The sequence below is a fragment of the Arctopsyche grandis genome, chromosome 7 (assembly GCF_051622035.1).
Source record: "Arctopsyche grandis isolate Sample6627 chromosome 7, ASM5162203v2, whole genome shotgun sequence".
NCBI lineage: Eukaryota > Metazoa > Arthropoda > Insecta > Trichoptera > Hydropsychidae > Arctopsyche > Arctopsyche grandis.
Window position 1 is genome coordinate 5,269,161 of NC_135361.1, and position 16,688 is coordinate 5,285,848.

Sequence of the window (16,688 nt, forward strand, 5' to 3'; positions counted from 1 at the left end):
AGCACGTTTTGTGAATATTTTGGCAATGTCGATTTCTATGATTTCGGTGATGGTTAGGTTAGGTTGCGTTTGGTTTGGTGAGGTAAGCACGTTTTGTGTATTATTTTGCAATGTCGAATTAATTGATTTCGGTGATGTAAAGGTTAGGTTGGGTTAGGTTTCGTGAGGTGAACACGTTTTGTGGATATTTTGGCAATGTCGAATTATATGATTTCGGTGATGGTGAGGTTAGGTTGCATTTGGTTTGGTAAAGTAAGCACGTGTTGTGTATATTTTTGCAATGTGGAATTCATTGATTTCGGTGATGGTTAGGTTAGGTTGGGTTAGGTTTTGTGAGGGTAGCACGTTTTGTGGATATTTTGGCAATGTCGAATTCTATGATTTCGGTGATGGTTAGGTTAGGTTGCGTTTGGTCTTGTGAGGTAAGCACGTTTTGTGTATTATTTTGCAATGTCGAATTCATTGATTTCGGTGATGTTAAGCTCAGGTTGGGTTAGGTTTCGTGAGGTTAGCACGTTTTTTGGATATTTTGGAAATGTCGAATTCTATGATTTCGGTGATGGTTAGGTTAGGTTGCGTTTGGTATTGTGAGGAAAGCACGTTTTGTGTACTATTTTGCAATGTCAAATTCATTGATTTTGGTGATGTTTAGGTTAGGTTGGCTTAGGTATTGTGAGGTTAGCACGTTTTTTGGATATTTTGGCAATGTCGAATTCTATGATTTCGGTGATGGTGAGGTTAGGTTGCGTTTGGTTTGGTAAGGTAAGCATGTATTATTTTGCAATGTCGAATTAATTGATTTCGGTGATGTTAAGGTAAGGTTGGGTTAGGTTTCGTGAGGTGAACACGTTTTGTGGATATTTTGGCAATGTCGAATTATATGATTTCGGTGATGGTGAGGTTAGGTTGCGTTTGGTTTGGTAAAGTAAGCACGTTTTGTGTTAATTTTTGCAATGTGGAATTCATTGATTTCGGTGATGGTTAGGTTAGGTTGGGTTAGGTTTTGTGAGAGTAGCACGTTTTGTGGATATTTTGGCAATGTCGTATTTTGGTTTGGTGAGGTAAGCACGTTTTGTGTATTATTTTGCAATGTCGAATTTATTGATTTCGGTGATGTAAAGGTTAGGTTGAGTTAGGTTTCGTGAGGTAAACACGTTTTGTGGATATTTTGGCAATGTCAATTCTATAATTTCGGTGATAAAAAGGTAAGGTTGCGTTCGGTTTGCTGAGGTAAACACGTTTTGTGTATCCTTTTGCAATGTCGAATTCATTGATTTCGGTGATGGTAAGGTTAGGTTGGGTTAGGTTTCGTGAGGTGAGCACGTTTTGTGGATATTTTGGCAATGTCCATATCTATGATTTCGGTGATGGTTAGGTTAGGTTGCGTTTGGTTTGGTGAGGTAAGCACGTTTTGTGTATTATTTTGCAATGTCGAATTAATTGATTTCGGTGATGTAAAGGTTAGGTTGGGTTAGGTTTCGTGAGGTGAACACGTTTTGTGGATATTTTGGCAATGTCGAATTATATGATTTCGGTGATGGTGAGGTTAGGTTGCATTTGGTTTGGTAAAGTAAGCACGTGTTGTGTATATTTTTGCAATGTGGAATTCATTGATTTCGGTGATGGTTAGGTTAGGTTGGGTTAGGTTTGGTGAGAGTAGCACGTTTTGTGGATATTTTGGCAATGTCGAATTCTATGATTTCGGTGAAGGTAAGGTTAGGTTGCGTTTGGTTTGGTGAGGTAAGAACGTTTTGTGTATTATTTTGCAATGTCGAATTCATTGATTTAAGTGATGTTAAGGTTAGGTTGGGTTAGGTTTCGTGAGGTAAGCACGTTTTGTGGATATTTTGGCAATGTCAATTCTATAATTTCTGTGATAAAAAGGTTAGGTTGCGTTCGGTTTGGTGAGGTAAACACGTTTTGTGTATCCTTTTGCAATGTCGAATTCATTGATTTCGGTGATAGTTAGGTTAGCTTGGGTTAGGTTTTGTGAGAGTAGCACGTTTTTTGGATATTTTGGCAATGTCGAATTCTATGATTTCGGTGATGGTTAGGTTAGGTTGCGTTTGGTTTGGTAAGGTAAGCACGTTGTGTGTATTATTTTGCAATGTCGAATTCATTGATTTCTTTGATGGTTAGGTTAGGTTGGGTTAGGTTTTGTGAGAGAAGCACGTTTTGTGGATATTTTGGCAATGTCGTATTTTGGTTTGGTGAGGTAAGCACGTTTTGTGTATTATTTTGCAATGTCGAATTAAATGATTTCGGTGATGTAAAGGTTAGGTTGGGTTAGGTTTCGTGAGGTGAACACGTTTTGTGGATATTTTGGCAATGTCAATTCTATAATTTCGGTGATAAAAAGGTAAGGTTGCGTTCGGTTTGCTGAGGTAAACACGTTTTGTGTATCCTTTTGCAATGTCGAATTCATTGATTTAGGTGATGGTAAGGTTAGGTTGGGTTAGGTTTTGTGAGGGTAGCACGTTTTGTGGATATTTTGGCAATGTCGAATTCTATGATTTCGGTGATGGTTAGGTTAGGTTGCGTTTGGTTTGGTGAGGCAAGCACGTTTTGTGTATTATTTTGCAATGTCGAATTCATTGATTTCGGTGCTGTTAAGGTTAGGTTGGGTTAGGTTTCGTGAGGTTAGCACGTTTTTTGGATATTTTGGCAATGTCGAATTCTATGATTTCGGTGATGGTTAGGTTAGGTTACTTTTAGTTTGGTGAGGTAAGCACGTTTTGTGTATTATTTTGCAATGTCGAATTCATTGATTTTGGTGATGTTTAGGTTAGGTTGGGTTAGGTTTCGTGAGGTGAGCACGTTTTGTGGATATTTTGGCAATGTCGATTTCTATGATTTCGGTGATGGTTAGGTTAGGTTGCGTTTGGTTTGGTGAGGTAAGCACGTTTTGTGTATTATTTTGCAATGTCGAATTAATTGATTTCGGTGATGTAAAGGTTAGGTTGGGTTAGGTTTCGTGAGGTGAGCACGTTTTGTGGATATTTTGCCAATGTCGAATTCTTTGATTTCGGTGATGGTGAGGTTAGGTTGCGTTTGGTTTTGCAAGGTAAGCACGTTTTGTGTACATTTTTGCAATGTCGAATTTATTGATTTCGGTGATGGTTAGGTTAGGTTGGGTTAGGTTTCGTGAGGTGAGCACGTTTTGTGGATATTTTGGCAATGTCAATTCTATAATTTTGGTGATAAAAAGGTTAGGTTGCGTTCGGTTTGGTGAGGTAAACACGTTTTGTGTATCCTTTTGCAATGTCGAATTCATTGATTTCGGTGATAGTTAGGTTAGCTTGGGTTAGGTTTTGTGAGAGTAGCACGTTTTTTGGATATTTTGGCAATGTCGAATTCTATGATTTCGGAGATGGTTAGGTTAGGTTGCGTTTCGTTTGGTGAGGTAAGCACGTTTTGTGTATTATTTTGCAATGTCGAATTCATTGATTTCGGTGATGGTTAGGTTAGGTTGCGTTTGGTTTGGTAAGGTAAGCACGTTGTGTGTATTATTTTGCAATGTCGAATTCATTGATTTCGGTGATGGTAAGGTTAGGTTGGATTAGGTTTTGTGAGGGTAGCACGTTTTGTGGATATTTTGGCAATGTCGAATTCTATGATTTCAGTGATGGTTAGGTTAGGTTGCGTTTGGTTTGGTGAGGTATGCACGTTTTGTGTACTATTTTGCAATGTCAAATTCATTGATTTTGGTGATGTTTAGGTTAGGTTGGCTTAGGTATTGATAGGTTAGCACGTTTTTTGGATATTTTGGCAATGTCGAATTCTATGATTTCGGTGATGGTGAGGTTAGGTTGCGTTTGGTTTGGTAAGGTAAGCATGTATTATTTTGCAATGTCGAATTAATTGATTTCGGTGATGTTAAGGTAAGGTTGGGTTAGGTTTCGTGAGGTGAACACGTTTTGTGGATATTTTGGCAATGTCGAATTATATGATTTCGGTGATGGTGAGGTTAGGTTGCGTTTGGTTTGGTAAAGTAAGCACGTTTTGTGTTAATTTTTGCAATGTGGAATTCATTGATTTCGGTGATGGTTAGGTTGGGTTGGGTTAGGTTTTGTGAGAGTAGCACGTTTTGTGGATATTTTGGCAATGTCGTATTTTGGTTTGGTGAGGTAAGCACGTTTTGTGTATTATTTTGCAATGTCGAATTTATTGATTTCGGTGATGTAAAGGTTAGGTTGGGTTAGGTTTCGTGAGGTGAACACGTTTTGTGGATATTTTGGCAATGTCGAATTATATGATTTCGGTGATGGTGAGGTTAGGTTGCATTTGGTTTGGTTAAGTAAGCACGTTTTGTGTATTATTTTGCAATGTCGAATTCATTGATTTTGGTGATGTTTAGGTTAGGTTGGGTTAGGTATTGTGAGGTAAGCACGTTTTGTGGATATTTTGCCAATGTCAAATTCTATGATTTCGGTGATGGTGAGGTTAGGTTGCGTTTGGTTTGGTAAGGTAAGCACGTTTTGTGTACATTTTTGCAATGTCGAATTTATTGATTTCGGTGATGGTTAGGTTAGGTTGGGTTAGGTTTCGTGAGGTGAGCACGTTTTGTGGAAATTGTGGCAATGTCAATTCTATAATTTCGGTGATAAAAAGGTTAGGTTGCGTTTTGTTTGGTGAGGTAAACACGTTTTGTGTATCCTTTTGCAATGTCGAATTCATTGATTTCGGTGATAGTTAGGTTAGGTTGGGTTAGGTTTTGTGAGAGTAGCACGTTTTTTGGATATTTTGGCAATGTCGAATTCTATGATTTCGGTGACGGTTAGGTAAGGTTGCGTTCGGTTTGCTGAGGTAAACACGTTTTGTGTATCCTTTTGCAATGTCGAATTCATTGATTTCGGTGATGGTAAGGTTAGGTTGGATTAGGTTTTGTGAGGGTAGCACGTTTTGTGGATATTTTGCCAATGTCAAATTCTATGATTTCGGTGATGGTGAGGTTAGGTTGCGTTTGGTTTGGTAAGGTAAGCACGTTTTGTGTACATTTTTGCAATGTCGAATTCATTGATTTCGGTGCTGTTAAGGTTAGGTTGGGTTAGGTTTCGTGAGGTTAGCACGTTTTTTGGATATTTTGGCAATGTCGAATTCTATGATTTCGGTGATGGTTAGGTTAGGTTACTTTTGGTTTGGTGAGGTAAGCACGTTTTGTGTATTATTTTGCAATGTCGAATTCATTGATTTTGGTGATGTTTAGGTTAGGTTGGGTTAGGTTTCGTGAGGTGAGCACGTTTTGTGGATATTTTGGCAATGTCGATGTCTATGATTTCGGTGATGGGTAGGTTAGGTTGCGTTTGGTTTGGTTAGGTAAGCACGTTTTTTGTACATTTTTGCAATGTCGAATTTATTGATTTCGGTGATGGTTAGGTTAGGTTGGGTTAGGTTTCGTGAGGTGAGCACGTTTTGTGGAATGTTTGGCAATGTCAATTCTATAATTTCGGTGATGAAAAAGGTTAGGTTGCGTTCGGTTTGTTGAGGTAAACACGTTTTGTGTATCCTTTTGCAATGTCGAATTCATTGATTTCGGTGATGGTTAGGTTAGGTTGGGTTAGGTTTGGTGAGAGTAGCACGTTTTGTGGATATTTTGGCAATGTCGAATTCTATGATTTCGGTGAAGGTAAGGTTAGGTTGCGTTTGGTTTGGTGAGGTAAGAACGTTTTGTGTATTATTTTGCAATGTCGAATTCATTGATTTAAGTGATGTTAAGGTTAGGTTGGGTTAGGTTTCGTGAGGTGAGCACGTTTTGTGGATATTTTGGCAATGTCAATTCTATAATTTTGGTGATAAAAAGGTAAGGTTGCGTTCGGTTTGGTGAGGTAAACACGTTTTGTGTATCCTTTTGCAATGTCGAATTCATTGATTTCGGTGATGGTTAGGTTAGGTTGGGTTAGGTTTTGTGAGGGTAGCACGTTTTGTGGATATTTTGGCAATGTCGAATTCTATGATTTCGGTGATGGTTAGGTTAGGTTGCGTTTGGTTTTGTGAGGTAAGCACGTTTTGTGTATTATTTTGTAATGTCGAATTCATTGATTTCGGTGATGTTAAGGTTAGGTTGGGTTAGGTTTCGTGAGGTTAGCACGTTTTTTGGATATTTTGGAAATGTCGAATTCTATGATTTCGGTGATGGTAAAGTTAGGTTGCGTTTGGTATGGTGAGGTAAGCACGTTTTGTGTACTATTTTGCAATGTCGAATTCATTGATTTTGGTGATGTTTAGGTTAGGTTGGGTTAGGTATTGTGAGGTAAGCACGTTTTGTGGATATTTTGCCAATGTCGAATTCGATGATTTCGGTGATGGTGAGGTTAGGTTGGGTTAGGTTTCGTGAGGTGAACACGTTTTGTGGATATTTTGGCAATGTCAATTCTATAATTTCGGTGATAAAAAGGTAAGGTTGCGTTCGGTTTGCTGAGGTAAACACGTTTTGTGTATCCTTTTGCAATGTCGAATTCATTGATTTAGGTGATGGTAAGGTTAGGTTGGGTTAGGTTTTGTGAGGGTAGCACGTTTTGTGGATATTTTGGCAATGTCGAATTCTATGATTTCGGTGATGGTTAGGTTAGGTTGCGTTTGGTTTGGTGAGGCAAGCAGGTTTTGTGTATTATTTTGCAATGTCGAATTCATTGATTTTGGTGATGTTTAGGTTAGGTTGGGTTAGGTTTCGTGAGGTGAGCACGTTTTGTGGATATTTTGGCAATGTCGATTTCTATGATTTCGGTGATGGTTAGGTTAGGTTGCGTTTGGTTTGGTGAGGTAAGCACGTTTTGTGTATTATTTTGCAATGTCGAATTAATTGATTTCGGTGATGTAAAGGTTAGGTTGGGTTAGGTTTCGTGAGGTGAACACGTTTTGTGGATATTTTGGCAATGTCGAATTATATGATTTCGGTGATGGTGAGGTTAGGTTGCATTTGGTTTGGTAAAGTAAGCACGTGTTGTGTATATTTTTGCAATGTGGAATTCATTGATTTCGGTGATGGTTAGGTTAGGTTGGGTTAGGTTTTGTGAGGGTAGCACGTTTTGTGGATATTTTGGCAATGTCGAATTCTATGATTTCGGTGATGGTTAGTGTTCCGACTTTTGTAATGACGTGTGGCAAACAGTCTTATTAACTGATTGTCGATTGGCATTATTGACGAGTTGGCATTAGTGTCGGCCCAAGCGGAAATACGCGACGGTCGACAGAGTCATCGAGTAGACGGCGTACGGACAGCTTGTGTTCCGTACGCTCCGCTGGCCCACCACGTGCAAATTTTACATTTCAATAAACTACATCAAACCATTATCGAAGTCTTTTCCATGATGGTCACTTCGAACCGGACACCAGTAACCTAGGCCACAACACCAAACGGACAAACCAATAGGAAAAAACGTGGTCGAGAAAAAATGGATGTCAATTAAGAAATCGGTATCGTTCCTTTGTTACTATCCATACCTTTCCAATACTAATAACATGTTTGCTTCTATTTCAGCAATATATTGATTGATGTACAGAGGTACATGACCGCGTGATTGACGCAGAAAATATATAAATAAAAACATAACCTACAAAGACGCATGGGACACAGAGGTAATCCAAAATTATCGGAACGATCACATAAACATCGTAAAGGATATTCAAGTAAGTGAATGTATTCAATCTCAGGCAATCTGTTCAAAAGGCAATCATGTGGGTAGGTCAGTTTTTAAAATATGTTTTAAAGTATAACAATTAATTAACGCGATTGTATAAAATAATATCGCGCTACGAAGGAAGGTTTCATCGGTCGCATCGAATTTCGTATTAAAAGTGTAAAATCAGATGTAGTGTAAAATTAGCAAAGCACGTGGGGAATTATACTTGTAGCCCCAAAGTGGCTTAAACCAAGTACATACCGGTATATTCATATCGGTAGATCTTTGTTTCTTAATGTGTGTAGAAACACCCTCCCCCCCCCCCCCTTCCACGATAAATGTGGAATTATACTTGTAGCCCCAAAGTGGCTTAAACCAAGTACATACCGGTATATTCATATCGGTAGATCTTTGTTTCTTAATGTGTGTAGAAACACCCTCCTCCCCCCCCCCCCCTTCCACGATAAATGTGGAATTATACTTGTAGCCCCAAAGTGGCTTAAACCAAGTACATACCGGTATATTCATATCGGTAGATCTTTGTTTCTTAATGTGTGTAGAAACACCCTCCTCCCCCCCCCCCCCTTCCACGATAAATGTGGAATTATACTTGTAGCCCCAAAGTGGCTTAAACCAAGTACATACCGGTATATGCATATCGGTAGATCTTTGTTTCTTAATGTGTGTAGAAACACCCTCCCCCCCCCCCCTTCCACGATAAATGTGGAATTACACTTGTAGCCCCAAAGTGGATTAAATCAAGTACATACCGGCATATTCATACATCGGTAGATCTCTTTGTTTCATAATGTGTGATGAAACAGTGGTGATTTAAAATAAATCACAAGACTTGTAGCCCCAAAGTGGTTTAAATCAAGCACCCACCAATTTAGGGTTGTAATTTCTTCCAAAATATGTTGGATAGATTCTGGTGATAATAGTTAAAGTAGAATATTAAGATTCACGGTTAATCATTGAATATTATTACCTTATCTCTACGAATAGTTCAATTGACAGCTATAGTAGAGAACAACTGTATTTATGAGACGAAATAGTGCAACTTTCTGAAACAAATGTCAAGTGCTGAAAACGAGGAAATAGAAGCTTCGACTTCCAAGTCGCATAAAGGTCGAAATCCAACTAGGGACGTAGAACCTATTAGAGACAGGTCAAGCTCTAGAATACATCAGACTCGAAGTCAGACTCAATCGATAGAAATATTAGCGAAGGAAAATAAAGTAGAAGTCATAATGACGTCAATAGAATTAAGGTATTCAGGCGCGGTACAAAGACTAAAAGGAAAAATAGATAAATCCTCCGAATTAGATGAAGGACAGTATCAAACCATTAAAGAAGCATACGATTATGTCCGAAAACTCCATTACGAATATTTAGATAACCTTACAGACATACCGAAAGCGGCCAAAATAGACGAAGAGTACGATGCAATTACAATAACAGTTAAAAATCTTAAAGCAGCATTAGATTGCCAATCCTTTCAAGATAGTAAACTAAAGGTAGAGCAAGCAACAATTAAATTTGCTAGAGATAAGTTACCGACGTTAACCATTCCCACATTTCAGGGAGATCCATCTGAATGGCAATCGTTTCAACAAGCTTTTAAGAATATAATAGGAAACAAAACGGAATATTCGAATGTCACGAAATTGCAATATTTGCATCAATCCTTAATCGGTCCCGCTTTGGCAGCTGTATCAGGTTTAGATATTAGCTCAGACAATTACGAAATAGCTTGGAGTATTTTAGACAAGCAATATAATTTACCAAGACTTAATCTCAAAACTAGGATTAATTCACTTTGTGACTTAAAATTAATCACAAGAGAATCACATATCGAATTGAGAAATCTATTGAATCAGGTAACAGTGTGTATTAAAAACATTGAATCGTTGGGTTACGCGAGAGAAATTTTAGATCCATGGGTAACATGTTTAGTTCTAAGGAAATTACCTTTTAATATAGTAAGAGACTGGGAAATATCGCTGGTTAGCAGAGAAATGCCACCATATGAAAGTTTAGAGACATTCTTGCAGAATAGATGTAATGTATTACAATCTACTGCATCTGTAACTACGGTGAAGGAATTCCCTCATAGTCGTCAAAGAATCATGAGAACTCATGTCGCGAACAAAAACCCATCAAGTAAGGTAAACGCATGCGCATTCTGTCGAAATAATCATTTCATAGGCAAATGTGATAAATTCAAAGCAAAATCCAGTATGGAAAGAAATGAATTCGTTAAATCTAATAACATGTGTTTTAAATGTTTAAATTCATCGCATAAGATAACAAATTGCAAGTCTAACTATAATTGCTTAAGGTGCAAACAAAACCATCACACTTTGTTGCATCAGGACGATACATTTAGTTCCAATAATACGGGAAGGAAGTCAATTAATGCTCATTCTACTCATTTCTCTCAAAGGGAGAGAATTTTACCGACGGTACAAGTAGACATTATAACGTCCAATGGAACGGTCGTTAAGGGTCGCACATTATTAGATTCCGGCTCACAAGTCAACTATGTTACCACATCTTTCGCTAAGAAGAATAACTTCAAGTTAGAGAAAATCTCTCAAAAAATTGTAGGTATCGCTAATCAAGAAAGTAGCATTCGTCACATCACCAAGGTGACCATAAGGTCTTCAACCACTAATTACTCAACCAAAGTGTTGTGTTTGGTATTACCAGAAATTACTGGCGAAATTCCAACTGTGAAACTGGATCAACAGTTAATTTCAATACCAGCGGGAATCAAGTTATCAGATCCCCTTTGGAATAAACCGACGCCAATCGATTTATTGCTCGGCGCCGAGATTTGCGTTCATGCTATGAAAGCAGGAACCATCCAGTTAGGAAAAGGTATGCCTATCTTAAAGGATACCGAATTCGGATGGACAATAGTTGGTCCATATCCCGAAGTAAATAATGCTCCAGGGAAGAGCCACATAGGCTTAAGTCAATTAGACAGTCACATTCAAAACTTTTGGATGATCGACCAGGTTCCTATGGTAAAACATCAATCTCTTGAGGAGAAAAGATGTGAGGAACATTTCCAAGCACACACATCACGAGATAAAAACGGTAGATTTTGTGTAGCTTTACCATATAAAAATTCCCCGGTAGTATTAGGAAGTTCATTACACATTGCGGAGAAAAGACACAAAACTTTGGAAAGACGTTTTTTAGCCAATAATAATTTAAAAATGGAATACAATAAAGTTTTAGAAGAGTACATAAATTTAGGACATATGTCAGAGTGTGAACCTCCGGAGGCACATGAGGTTCATTGTTATTTACCTCATCACGTCGTGGTTAAGGAGTCTAGCCTTACCACTAAATATCGTGTAGTTTTTGATGCGTCCGCAAAGACAACGTCTAATATCTCACTAAATAATATTTTGATGGTGGGACCTAATGTCCAATCAGATTTGTTAAGTTTACTACTCAACTTTCGACTCCATAAATACGTGATTACTGCGGATATTAAGCAGATGTACCGACAGATTCAAATAGCAGAGAAAAATAAAAATGTACAACGAATCATTTGGCGAACAGATCCCCAGAGTAAATTCAAGCATTACAAGCTTAATACAGTAACATTCGGAACTGCTTCAGCCCCATTTTTAGCTACTAGATGTCTAAATCAGTTAGCAGAGGAGAATAGAAACAAATATCCCATCGCTAGTAAAGTGATCGAACGTGATTTTTATGTTGATGATTTGCTCACGGGAACTAATACTATTGAAGCTGGTAAATTATTAAAGGTTCAACTGGAAACCATATTATTATCAGCCGGTATGCCCTTAAGCAAATGGACATCGAACAACTCCGATATAATCACGGATGTTAAAGCTGACGATTGTTCAGATTTTAACTTCTCTAACGAATCACACAAAACTTTAGGTTTATTTTGGAAACCGCGGGAAGACGTTTTTGTATTTAAGGTTCAAACCGAAGTCGAGACTGAAAATATAACAAAAAGAAACTTTTTATCAGTAATTAGTCAGATCTTCGACCCATTAGGACTATTATCTCCATTGTTAATTAATTATAAGATATTAATGCAATCTGTCTGGCAACAAACCATTGGTTGGGATGAATTCATTCCTCAGACAATCTTCAAAAAATGGAAAGATTGTCAATTATCCAATACAGTCATGAAACTTTATAAAATTCCTAGATTGATAATACTAAATAATGTCATTAATATACAGGCACACGGATTTTGTGACGCATCCGAGAAAGCTTATGGTGCTTGTATTTATGTAAAATGTACTGATCAATTGGGAAATTCCAAATGTCATCTTGTGTGTTCTCGTTCGAGAGTCGCTCCGCTCAGTTTTGTAACTATTCCGCGTTTAGAGCTGTGCTCCGCTATGTTATTATCAAAGTTAATGAAGTCAACAATAGACCAATTAACAATTCATATTAATGAAAAATATTATTGGACGGATTCAACCGTCGCATTGCATTGGATTAGAGGAGAGTCATGTAAATGGACCACCTTCGTTGCCAATCGAGTGGCCGAAATCCAATCAATATCTCAACCCATTGAGTGGTACCATGTCTCCTCTACAGACAATCCAGCAGATTTAATTTCTCGAGGGACTCAACCATCAGAATTAAATCATAATTCGTTATGGTGGGACGGCCCTAGTTGGTTGAAATTAGACGAATCACGATGGCCTCGAAGACCTCCTGAGATCACAATAGATCTTCCAGAGAGAAGGGTAGTCACTAACGCTACCCTTGTGAGGGAAAATAATTGGATAGATAAACATTCTCATCTTCCAAGACTCCTTCGAGTTTTATCATATGTTCGTCGGCCACTAAGGAATAAACAATTAAACGTTAAAGAAAATAACGAACCGTCCGCTTTAGAATTAAAAGATGCTTTAAATAATTTGATAAGGTTATCGCAAATGGAATCATTTCCATTGGAATATCGTTTGCTGAGCAAGGGACATCCAATTCCCAGTAGCAGTAAATTAGCTAAATTGTCCCCTCTATTCCACGAGAATTTAATTTGTGTTGGAAGTAGACTTCCTCTGGGAACAACTCTATCAACGTCACCCATTATCTTGTCAAATAAGCATAAACTTACACACATGATTGTCCGAGATGCGCACTTGAAATATATTCACTTGGGTACTCAAGCCTTACTGTCGTTATTGCGGCAGACCTATTGGCCATTGGCCGGACATAATACTGTCAAAGGAGTGGTGCGTTCATGTGTCATTTGTTTCAGAAATAAACCACTGTCACACAATAGATTAATGGGATTACTCCCGCTTGAACGTACCACTGCGAATTTTCCTTTCAGTCATGTGGGGATAGATTTCGCAGGACCTTTTCCTGTGAAGAGTGGTTGCAATAAGAATTCTAAGATAATTAAGGGTTACGTTTGTGTCTTTGTGTGTTTTTCCAGTAAGGCAGTTCACTTGGAACTTGTCGGAGACTTAACGAGTTCAAATTTCTTAAATTGTTTAAGAAGATTCGTAGCCAGACGTGGCAGGCCCAATACGATATATTCCGACAATGCTACTAATTTTGTCGGTGCAAGTCGTGAACTCGTTAATTTAGTAAAATTAATTTACGAACGTCCTCATGAGGAGAAGCTACTACGGTATGTAGCCTCCGAAGGGATTCGTTGGAAGTTTAACCCGCCAAGGGCGCCTCACATGGGAGGGCTGTGGGAAGCAGCGGTTAAATCCATGAAGATTCATTTAAACAAGGTGTTAAAGGCCACCACCTTAAATTTCGAATCATTTTGTACGGTATTGACTCAAATAGAAGCTTGCATGAATTCCCGTCCTCTTAGTCCCTTGTCTTCGGATCCACTAGACCTTTTACCCCTCACACCTGGACATTTCTTAATTGGCAGATCCTTACTCGCTCTTCCAATGGAGGTTAAATATAACACTAATGTCCATGCCAATCTGCTTCAGATACAATTGACCACAGCAGCATTTTGGAAACGTTGGTCGGCGGAATATTTACATTCTTTGCAGTTACGACACAAATGGAAGAAGGACTCGAGCAACAATCTGAGTGTGGGTCAAATGGTCCTGTTAAAGGAGGAACACATGCTGCCAACCCGATGGGTCTTGGGTCGAGTCACTAAATTGTATCCCGGACCAGATGGCAGAGTTCGAGTCGTCGACGTCTTTACTGCCAGCGGAGAGTTTCGTCGGTCCAGTCATCTAGTGGCGCCATTGCCGATTCTACCACAAGGACCACTTGACAGGAAGGAAGATCAGCAAGAGGGAGGAGAAACAGCAGCTTCAATTCCGTCAACTTCGGTAGCTTAGTTTAACCCGAAGACACTACCCCCAACTCATATTACTTATTAGATGTAATCATGAGTTTAAATCATTCAATGTTAATAGTAGTACTCCGTAATTCACTTTAATTGTGTTGTGTGTATAATTTAAGCTATTTTCATTTTAACATTCGGCAGTATATATCTCCGAATTTAATCTAATCATTTTGTCTTTATAATATAAGACTTGTCTCATGTCATCACTCGGAAGGATTATATCCGAGTTTAAAATAAACTGTTCAAATTTGACAGTTAAAATTAGATTCATGATTTGTTAATGTTAGTCTCCAAGCCACACTTAATGGAGCATCTTAAATTATTTCATGTCTACTTAATTATAACCTGCCGGGAGTCATCCGCAGGTCTTATGTTTCTTGTTATGAAAACATAAGTTAACTCTTACTGTTTATAGTATTTATGTGAATCATAGAATAAGTAAATATTATAATACTGAACATTTCGATGTTTAACGTAGAGACATCTATAATCATAGTTCGCCTTCATTTCCTGCTTGTAGGAATGAATGAATGACTTTCCAATTTACTTTTAATTTAGCAATGTTTGTGCTACTTGTTGATGAAATCAAGTTAACTTAGGAGCATTACACTCACTAATCAAGTTTAGTTGATCGGTAATAGCTGATCTGTCTTGACAACTGTAACAGTGTCAACATTGTATTGTCTAAGTTAACATCAAGATGAGGAATGCTTAAGTTTTAAACCATATACAGTCCACTCTCTCTTCTTTAAAGTAAACTTATCTTGTAATGCTTATTCACAGCTTCAAAGGAGATTTCAAAAATTTTAATGTAAATAGAAACAACATTCACCAGAGGTATACCTATAAGTTGAAATATTACTGAACCAATAAATTGATTTTATCCTCACACTGGATGAGGCAAAGGTTTCATTATTCACCCTCTATTTAATTATTTTAAGAGCTATGATTTATTGTAAACGACTCGTCAGTAATGCTGTAACTCTGTAGAATAACTGTATTGTTCAACAGTTTTCCTATGTGGGACTATGTTCCGACTTTTGTAATGACGTGTGGCAAACAGTCTTATTAACTGATTGTCGATTGGCATTATTGACGAGTTGGCATTAGTGTCGGCCCAAGCGGAAATACGCGACGGTCGACAGAGTCATCGAGTAGACGGCGTACGGACAGCTTGTGTTCCGTACGCTCCGCTGGCCCACCACGTGCAAATTTTACATTTCAATAAACTACATCAAACCATTATCGAAGTCTTTTCCAGTTAGGTTAGGTTGCGTTTGGTCTTGTGAGGTAAGCACGTTTTGTGTATTATTTTGCAATGTCGAATTCATTGATTTCGGTGATGTTAAGCTCAGGTTGGGTTAGGTTTCGTGAGGTTAGCACGTTTTTTGGATATTTTGGAAATGTCGAATTCCATGATTTCGGTGATGGTTAGGTTAGGTTGCGTTTGGTATGGTGAGGAAAGCACGTTTTGTGTACTATTTTGCAATGTCAAATTCATTGATTTTGGTGATGTTTAGGTTAGGTTGGCTTAGGTATTGTGAGGTTAGCACGTTTTTTGGATATTTTGGCAATGTCGAATTCTATGATTTCGGTGATGGTGAGGTTAGGTTGCGTTTGGTTTGGTAAGGTAAGCATGTATTATTTTGCAATGTCGAATTAATTGATTTCGGTGATGTTAAGGTAAGGTTGGGTTAGGTTTCGTGAGGTGAACACGTTTTGTGGATATTTTGGCAATGTCGAATTATATGATTTCGGTGATGGTGAGGTTAGGTTGCGTTTGGTTTGGTAAAGTAAGCACGTTTTGTGTTAATTTTTGCAATGTGGAATTCATTGATTTCGGTGATGGTTAGGTTAGGTTGGGTTAGGTTTTGTGAGAGTTGCACGTTTTGTGGATATTTTGGCAATGTCGTATTTTGGTTTGGTGAGGTAAGCACGTTTTGTGTATTATTTTGCAATGTCGAATTTATTGATTTCGGTGATGTAAAGGTTAGGTTGAGTTAGGTTTCGTGAGGTGAACACGTTTTGTGGATATTTTGGCAATGTCAATTCTATAATTTCGGTGATAAAAAGGTAAGGTTGCGTTCGGTTTGCTGAGGTAAACACGTTTTGTGTATCCTTTTGCAATGTCGAATTCATTGATTTCGGTGATGGTTAGGTTAGGTTGGGTTAGGTTTCGTGAGGGTCGCACGTTTTGTGGATATTTTGGCAATGTCGAATTCTATGATTTCGGTGATGGTTAGGTTAGGTTGCGTTAGGTTTGGTGAGGTAAGCACGTTTTGTGTATTATTTTGCAATGTCGAATTCATTGATTTCGGTGCTGTTAAGGTTAGGTTAGGTTAGGTTTCGTGAGGTTAGCACGTTTTTTGGATATTTTGGCAATGTCGAATTATATGATTTCGGTGATGGTGAGGTTAGGTTGCATTTGGTTTGGTAAAGTAAGCACGTGTTGTGTATATTTTTGCAATGTGGAATTCATTGATTTCGGTGATGGTTAGGTTAGGTTGGGTTAGGTTTGGTGAGAGTAGCACGTTTTGTGGATATTTTGGCAATGTCGAATTCTATGATTTCGGTGATGGTTAGGTTAGGTTGCGTTTGGTTTGGTAAGGTAAGCACGTTGTGTGTATTATTTTGCAATGTCGAATTCATTGATTTCGGTGATGGTTAGGTTAGGTTGGGTTAGGTTTTGTGAGAGTAGCACGTTTTGTGGATATTTTGGCAATGTC

The 16,688-nt window shown here is 38.2% G+C and overlaps 1 protein-coding gene across 2 annotated transcripts in view; it reads left to right on the top strand.

Moving 5' to 3' along the window:
• Nucleotides 1–8,692: 8,692 nt before the first annotated feature.
• The window catches only part of LOC143913982 (uncharacterized), a 170,291-nt gene continuing 162,295 nt past the window's right edge, over nt 8,693–16,688 (top strand). The window contains exons 1-2 of one of the 2 annotated variants that reach the window (XM_077434037.1): nt 8,693–14,271; nt 14,318–15,207. In XM_077434037.1, the coding sequence (XP_077290163.1) occupies nt 8,693–13,954 (5,262 nt within the window). In that variant the 3' untranslated portion in view covers nt 13,955–14,271; nt 14,318–15,207. Of the gene's footprint in view, nt 15,223–16,688 lie in introns of those variants that run through there. The other variant, XM_077434036.1, reaches the window with a different exon arrangement.